General features: G+C 39.9%; 1 protein-coding gene across 3 annotated transcripts in view; it reads left to right on the plus strand.

Annotated features, from left to right (window-relative positions):
- Window positions 1-8,012, plus strand: part of scaf4a (SR-related CTD-associated factor 4a) — an 86,656-nt gene extending 78,644 nt beyond the window's left edge. For all 3 annotated transcript variants that reach the window (XM_043700717.2, XM_043700716.2, XM_043700719.2), the window contains one exon: window positions 6,398-8,012. In XM_043700717.2, coding sequence (XP_043556652.2) covers window positions 6,398-7,248 — 851 coding nt within the window. In that variant the 3' untranslated portion in view covers window positions 7,249-8,012. The remainder of the gene's footprint in view (window positions 1-6,397) is intronic.
- The last annotated feature ends 765 nt before the right edge of the window (window positions 8,013-8,777 follow it).

Raw genomic sequence — 8,777 nt, forward strand, 5'->3', positions numbered from 1 at the left:
TATGAACAGTTTTTGCCCCTTGGTTTAGCTGGCATTGGGGGCAATCCAGAGAAGCTGCACTAAATGAATTCCAGGTATGGAGGGCCTGTCATATGAGGAAGGTTTAAGTATTTTCACACTCCATTGGACTTTAGAACAACAGGAAACACACGAGATTCTTGGGGAACTTGACAGGGTAAATGCTAAGAGGTTATTATCTCTTGCGGAAGAGTCTAGGACCAGAGGGTACAATCTCAGAATTAGGGGTCACATGATTAAGACATAAGGAATTTCTTCTCTGAGGGTAGTGAATCTGTGGAATTCTTTACCACAAAGGGCTGAAGAGGCTGGGTCATTAGGTGTATTCAAGACTGAGAGATTGATCCCTCATCATTTAGGGAATTGAAGATGATGCATGTAAGGCAAGAAAGTGGATTTGAGACTTACAAAATCAAAGTGGTCATTGAGTTTGGCAGCAAGATATTGCACAGTTTGAAGTTTCATATTTAAAGTATTATGATGGATGAAAATTGGAAAAAACAAACTACTGTTGTTTTTGAGTCTGCTTGCTGAGAGACTCTAAGTCTGCATTTGATAAACACGCTGTTCTTTTACATTGAAATACGTCAGCTGTATCGCTTTTCTGAGTGTGTAACTCCTGACCTACCTGAACATCGTAATTGGGGTTTGAATGGCAGGGCTAACCAGTCTGGGCCTGATCACTGCTATATTTTTCAAATATGTATTTATTTTAGTGTAGGCATTTTCAGGTTAATTAATAGCTTGTTTATGGGCTTGTTATGACTGGGTCAGAAGGGAAAACATGAATTTCAGTTTAACACATTGTCAAAAATCAGCTTTCAGGTTGTTATCTTTTGTCATGCTATTGAAGATCTAATTGATGTGGATATTTTTGTGGAAAATATATATTGTAAAAGATTGTACCATCTGTTGGTCAAAGATATTGCAGGTGAATGACCATCTTTCTGTAAAATGGAAGAAGAAACTTCTTTTAGTTTTCATCTAAAATTTGTTGCCTAGACTGATTCCCAAACGGACATTTGAAAAATTGTAGTTGCTTATCCGTTGTGTATTATCACGAGTGTTGTATGCAAGAGTCATGGATCAGCTTACTTCCAGTCAGTGACTCATCTCTCTGATATATAATCTAAATTTTCGGTAGTGTTGTTCAAAGAAGGCAACAGTTTTGAAACTGGAAAGTGAAACATCTCCCATTCTGTTAGAAATTATGATGATCTATGGCTAAAGACATGTCTTTGCAGGAATATTCCAGTTTGGTTGGGAGGAAAAACCAATCCTACAAATTTCTAAGGTACTCTCCAGACAAGGAACAAGTAAACTTCCTGTATACTATCCCTGACTGATTTTTTAAAAAGCACATTAATTTCAAAATACAAGGTTTAGTCTTCTCTAATAACAAGTCCATTATCTCAAGAAACTGTGGCATAAAAGTTATGTTTGTTACTGCATGCATCCTGACACATTTACTGGCTAGTTTGTAAAGTTCTGTGATGGTACGATCAAAGTGATGTATGTACAAAGGCAATACTTGACTTTTGTTGAAGCTTTTCCTCATGCACTTGTCAGGTCAATTTGTGAGAAAGACTTAAGGGGACATCACATTTACACTGCATTAGAACAGAGTGCTAATTTGTTGGCAAATGAACTGTAGGAAAGACCTTGTCCTTTTGTTTTAGAAATATTCAAGATCTTTGCTACCAAATAATTATAGTCCAACTATTTGTTCAGTTTAATGACAATAATTATGGTGACAAAGTTAATTCAGTTGCTATTACATCAGATTTCAGTGTGTATAGGGGCAAATATAATATGAGTCTTAGAGTACATAGGGAAGGGTGAAGAACCACAATACAAATGTAAAACTATTGGAAAGTGAACCAGAGACTGGTTGAAGAAAAACATTTTGTGTTGAGTGTGAGGTCCTGGAAAAAATAGCCTTTGAGTGTGGTGTAGCCAGATTCAGTTATAGCATAAGGTGTTCCATAATTAGCTGTTGGGGTGAGATTTGCAATTCTGTGGAGAAAAGGCAAGATGAGTGGGCCGAGATGCATTTCTTTCCAAAGAACTGACATGAATGTCATTGACTGAATGGTTTCCTTTCAGGCTTTTCTATTATTGTAATAACAGCAGCTGAATAAAGTTGTCCTGCAAAAATTCCTTAAGATGAGGGCTTTGGTACTAATGTGCTCCAAACTGCTTTCAGCATTGTCGTAGAGCCATAGAATCATACAGCATGGAAACAGACTCTTTGGTCCAACCAGTCCATGCCGATCATAATCCCAAAGTATCATTTATAAAGAAATTTGAGCTCAAATAATTTATTGTCAAGCAGTAAAATGTTTGTTATCCCACTTTTGAATTCAGTCATCCTATATTCTGTCTCCATATGCAAGGCTATTTTTTTTAAACTCAGGAAACAGTTGTGGCCGCCTTGTGTTTAGTATCTTTCTTGTATCAACATGTCTTTCCATTACCGTTTTGTGTTCCAGAAGAGCTTATCCTGAATAGAACGTGGATGGTTATGTTCAAAAAATGACAGTGGTAAATGTATTTTGTTCTGTGTCTCCTAGATATTTCTGATGTATCAGACTAACAACATTAGCAAACAAATTTTGTAAGCTTTCTTTGTTCATTCTTTGGATGTGGGCATCACTGGCTGGCTAGCATATATGCCTGTCCCTAGTTGCCTTTGAGAAGGTGATGGTGCACTGCCTTTTTAAACTACTACGGTTCATGTGCTGTAGGTTGACCCATAGAGCTGTTAGGGCATTCCAGGATTTTGACTTGGCGACAGTGAAGGAACAGCAATATAGTTCCATGTTAGGTTGCTGAGTGGCTTGGAGGGGACTTTGGTGGAGATGGTGTTCCCAAGTATCTGCTTTTAGATGGAAGTCATCATGGGTTTGGAAGATACTGTCGAGGATCATTGAATATCTGCAGTGTATCTTATGGATAGTACACACTACTATTACTGAGCGTCGATGGTAGAGGGAGTAGATGTTTGTGGATGTGGAACCAATCAAGCAGGCTATTTTGTCCTGTAAAGTTTGGCAAATGTTGTTGGAGCTGCACCCACCCAGACAAGTGGGAGTATTCCATTACATTCCTGACTTGTGCCTTGTAGATAGTCAATAGGCTTTCAGGAGTTAGGAGATAATTGCTCACTGCAGTATTCCTAGCCTCTGACCTACCCTTGCAGCCACTGTATTTATGCAGCAAGTCCATTTGATTTTCTGGTCAATGGTAACCCCAAGGTGGTTGATAGTGGGGAATTCAGTGATAACACCATTGAATGTCAAGGTGCAGTGTTGAGATGTTGTCTCACTTTTCTGTGGCACAGATGTTACTTGCCACTTGTCAGCACAAATTGGGTATTGTCTAGATATTGTTGAACATGGATTGCTTCAGTATCTGAGGAATTGTGAATGATGCTGAACATTGTGCAATCGTCCCCACTTTTGATCTTATGATGGATGGAAGGTCATTATTGAAACACCTTAAGATGTTTGGGCCTAGGACACTACCCTGATGAAATCCTGCAAGCATGTCCTGAAAATGGCCTCCAACAAGTACAAACGTCTTCCCCACGTGCCAGGTATGACTCAAACCAGCGGAGAGTTTGTTTCCCGGTCACTATTGATTCCAGTTCTGTTCAGGCTCCTTGATGGCATTGTCAAGTGGAATGCAGCCTTGATATCAAGAGCTGTTACTCTCACCTCCCCTCTGGAATTCAGCCTGTTCTGTCCATGTTTGAAGCAAAGCTGTAATGAGCTGAGTGGCCCTGACTGAACCCAAACTGGGTGTTGCTGAGCAGGTGCTGCTTGATAGCACTGTTGATGAGACCTTCCATCACTTTACTGATGATTAAGAGTAGACTGATGAGGTGGTGATTGTCCTGCTTTTTGTGTACAGGACATACTTGGGAAACTTTCCACATTGTTGGCTAGATATTGTTATAGCTGTGCTGGAAGAGCTTGGCTACGGGAGCTGCATGTTTTGGCGCAGAAGTCTTCAGTGCTTTTGCTAGAATGTTGTCAGTGCCCATAGCCTTTGTCTCATCCAGTGCCTCCAACCATTTCTTGATATCACGAGGAGTGATTCAAATTGGCTGACGACTGGTATCTGTATTGCTAGGGACCACTGGAGGAGACCGAGATGGACCATCCCACTCTACACTTCTGGCTGAAGATTGCCTGAAATGCTTCAGCCTTTTCTTTTAGCCTTATCATTGAGGATGGTGATATTTGTGGAGCCACCACCTCCCGTGAGGCGTTCAGTTGACCACCACTATTCACAATTAAATGTAGCTGGACTGCAGAACTGAGATCTCATCTTTTGGTTGTGCGATATCTTAGCTCTATCACTTGCTGCTTGTAATGTTTGGTGTGCAGATTGTCCACCAATTGACATGTCACTTTTAGGTATGCCTGGTGCTGCTGCAGGCATGCCCTCCTGCATTGTCCATTGAATCAGAGTTGGTCACCTGGCTTGATGGTAATGATTGAATGGGATATTTAACTGGCCATGAGTTTGCAGGTTGTGCTGGGGTAAAATTCTGCTGCTGTTGATGGTCCACAATGCCTGATAGATACCCAGTCTAGAGTTGCTAGATCTGTTCAAAGTCTGTCCCATTTAGTGCAGTGATAGTGCCACACAACATGATGCAGGTTATATTTATTGTGAAAGTGGAACTTTGTGCTGGTCACTCTTACTAGTACGTTCATGAACAGGTGCATCTGCAGCTGGCAGATTTGTGAGGATGAGATCAAATACATTTTTTCTCTTGTCGATTCCGTAAACACCTGCAGACCTAGTTGAGCAGCTATGTCCTTTCGGACCCACCAGCTCAATCAGTAGGGCTGGTAACAAGCCATTCTTGGTTGTAGACATTGAAATCCTGCACCTGGAGTACATTTACACCCTCACAACCCTCTGTGTTCCTGCAACTGTTGTTCAAAATGAAGGGGTACTGATTCATTAGCTGAGGGAGGGCAATATGTGGTAACCAGCAGGAGGGCATGCCGGGAACGGCACCAGGCATACCTAAAACCATCTCTAATCTGCAGTCATCAGACTTCATGGGATCCAGAGTCAATGTTAAAGGCAACTTGGCTCCAAGAGTAACTCCTTGCCAGTGGGGTAGAACATATACAGGGAAAGTGATGGTTGTGCCTAGGACATTATCTCCAAAGTATGATTTCATGACTATTACTATCAAGCTGTTGCATGACTAGTCTGTGAGCCTCTTCTCATTTTGGCACTAGCTCCCAGATTTTAGTAAGGAATGCTCTGCAGAGTTGACATGGCTGCTTCTGCCATTCTCTTCTCTGGTGCCTAAGTTGATGCCAGCTGGTCCATTTGGTTTCATTTCTCTGAGACTGCATAGCGATTGATATAACTGGGTGGCTTGTTAGGCCATTTCAGAGGTCAGTTGAGGATCAACCACATTGCCATGGGGTCTCTGGTTACATATAGCCCAGACCAGGTGTGGATGACAGATTTCCTTTCCTGAAGAACATTAGTGAGAGAGATGGGTTTTCTGGCAATGGACAATAGTTTTCAGGAGATTCTTAATACCAGATGTTTATTGAATTGAATTCAAATTCCATGACATGACAGGTCTTGAACTGGGGTCCCCAGAACAATAATAGTATATTAATAATGGATTTAATAATAGATGAATAACATCTAGCGGTAATATCACAAGGCAATCGCCACCTTATTTCTTCCATGTTTTGGGCAGCACGGTGGCTCAGTGGTTAGTATTGATGCCTAACAGCACCAAGATCTCAGATTCGATTCCAGCCTCGGGTGACTATCTGTATGGTGTTTGCACATTCTCCGTGTCTGCATGGGTTTCCTCCAGGTACTCCAGTTTCCTCCCACAGTCCAAAGATGTGCAGGTCAGGTGAATTGGCCATGGTAAATTGCCCATAGTATTCAGGGATGTGTAGGTTACGTGTATCAGTCAGGAGAAATGTAAAATAATATGGTAGGGGAATGGGTCTGGGTGAGATACTCTTCGGAGGGTCAGTATGGACTTGTTGGGCTGTATCTACATTGTAGGGATTAAATGAAAATGTATTGATGTAATTATTTTTTAAACAGGTAGTGTGGATTTTGTATCTCAAGGTGGAAAACTTAGATGTTTTCACCTTGCAAATTGCACAGTAATAATGTATGAGCCATTATTACTGTTCAGTTTTTTTGTGTTCTACTGAATGTAGTACTCCATTTGGATGGCAAAATAGCTCTATATAATACTGAATGTTTGGTATTAGAGTATTAATATCCCATCAAATAATTTTACTTTTGTTTTCCACTACAAGTAAGTTAATGATTTTGCTTAACATACATCTTTGTGTTTATTCTTCAGGAAGTCAAAGTGGAACTGCAGCACACACTCCCTTAATGAGTGTACAGCCACCAAGCCCTGGTCTCTTGGGTGCGCGGCCTGGTTTAATACCGCTACAGCGGCCGCCTGGAGTTCCACCACCTCATCTGCAAAGGTTTCCTGTTGCTCCACCACGTCCTCTGCTACCACATTTATTACATAGGGGCCCACCACCTCCAGGGCCAGGAGGATATGGAGTTCCTCCACCTCATGCCATGCGTGGTCCGTTTCCACCTCAAAATGTTTTTGGTCGCCCTGGTGTGGCTGAGGATAGAGATGGAAGGCAATTTAGGAATGACCGACATGGATTTCCTCCAGGAAGGGATCGCGACCAGGATCAACGCTTTGGCAGATCAGATTTCAGAAATCGTCCTTTTGGTGGAAACCGAAATGAAAATGATCGTTATGGAAATCGTCATGAAGATAGAGATCATGATCGCCATAGTGGTGGACGTGATAGAAGGGAATGGGGGAGAAGAAGCTCTGAACGTGAGAGACACAGAGACTCGGAAGAAAGGAATAGACGATCAAGTGGACATAGGGATCGTGATTCACGAGACAAAGAATCTCGCAGGGATAGAGATATGGATCAACGTGGAAAAGAAAAGCCTGAAGAAACTGATGAAAGCATTGAAGAGCATCACAGATCTAATGGCGATACACAGGAAGAAATAATGAAACAGTCCGACGTGATCCCAGGTCCTGAATCTGCTAAAGGAGAATCTGATTCACCAAACATGAATTTGAAAGCTGCAGGAATGGTAGGATTGGAGCCTACCTCAAGTAATCAACCTGATACAAAAAATTCAGGTGCAGCTGATGAGGCTCAGTGATAGGAACTAATTGTAATAAAACACATGATGTGGTAGTAATTGATGTATACACCACATTATTGTGCTGTGAAGCTTTAGAGTTGTATAAAAAAATGATGTATAAAGTATTGCTTCTGCTATCCTACAGTCCTGTCTAGTTTTAAAGTTTTAAGCAAATTGTTTGCTTTCCCCAGTATTCAGAATGACCATATGATTTACTCCGAAGGCTGAACACCCAACAACCAGGGAAAAAAAAAATCAAATTTTTGCTGTACGTTTTTAAAACTTTGACATAAGGTAGAAGTGCTTTCTATTCTTTTTTAATTTAAAAAGATAACAAGCGATGAAAGCTCCTCCAAAAGTTGAGCTTAGGGATTTGTTTTTAATAAACTCTATTTTCTTAACAAACTTTAGAGCGTGTGATATTCTTCCTCGGACTTGTGGAGAAAAGAATGTCATGGGATGGAAGAATAAGGCTGATAAACACCCTAAAGTTTGATATTTTCTATATGGGAAGCAAGTCTAAATTAGACTCTCAGTATGCATTCTTTTAAAAAAAAAAATTGGAAATTGTTTTTCAACAACCAACTAGAACCCAAAACAGATTGCTTTGCAAAGTGTATTATAAAAATATTAGTGTATTTCACTGGTGATGTATAGAAAACTTATAAAGTTGCCCACTCAAGATCAGGAAACAAATGGTCTGAACAGTACTTTGTTTTAGAATGTTTCTTGAAAGTTTATTTGTTCTTTTCCCTTAAATACAGACTGTTTCTTAAAAGTAACAGTTATCCTGTTTTCTTCTGTTTTGGATGCTAATGTAGTTGTAAAAAGAGTATCACATGTTCACTATTCTAGCAGACATCAATATTATAGCTGGGTTAATGAATGTTGTTTAGATTTAATATATGGCTGTGTAACTTGCTTTAACCATAAAAAAAATCATGGAAATTATTCACCCACTTGTTTACGCAAAACAGCATTTTGGCTCACTTAAAGTTTCATGTTATTTCCACCTAATCTCAGGACATTCCCAAAAGTAAGATTTTGCATAGATTCTGTTTGAATTGTTAATGCTCCATTCATTGTGGGAAAATAAGTGCGTTTTTTTCTCAATGAAATGCTTTTGACATAAACAATTCTACTTTTAGTCCATTTAATCGTGTTCATGCAGTGGAATATGTGGATGATAATGGGTTTAGGTCTTCATGCTTGTTTTGAATACGAAGTTAGAAAATGGGAGTTTCACCTATTCAAATTCAGTAAGCATCAGTTACCTACCTGATGATGAAAATCCATGGCAACTTAATACCTTGGAGGTTAGTATTACACTGTTTCATTTACATGCAGAATATTATCTTGGATTATAGTATTTTCTTATGTTGTTAGCAAGATCTTTCTTTTTGTGATATTACAATTGAGTTGGAAACTCCTTTCAAGGGAACCAAAACCATCATTGCAATAAGATACAGAGCAATACTCTGTCTGCTTTGCTCCATTCATGGAGGAATATTTCTGTTGCTTGATATTTTCATGAAAGAACATTTGCA

Source organism: Chiloscyllium plagiosum, unplaced genomic scaffold (genome assembly GCF_037043375.1).
Source record: "Chiloscyllium plagiosum isolate Xiang-an unplaced genomic scaffold, Cpla_swu_hap1 HiC_scaffold_12, whole genome shotgun sequence".
In the NCBI taxonomy this organism is placed as follows: Eukaryota; Metazoa; Chordata; class Chondrichthyes; order Orectolobiformes; family Hemiscylliidae; genus Chiloscyllium; species Chiloscyllium plagiosum.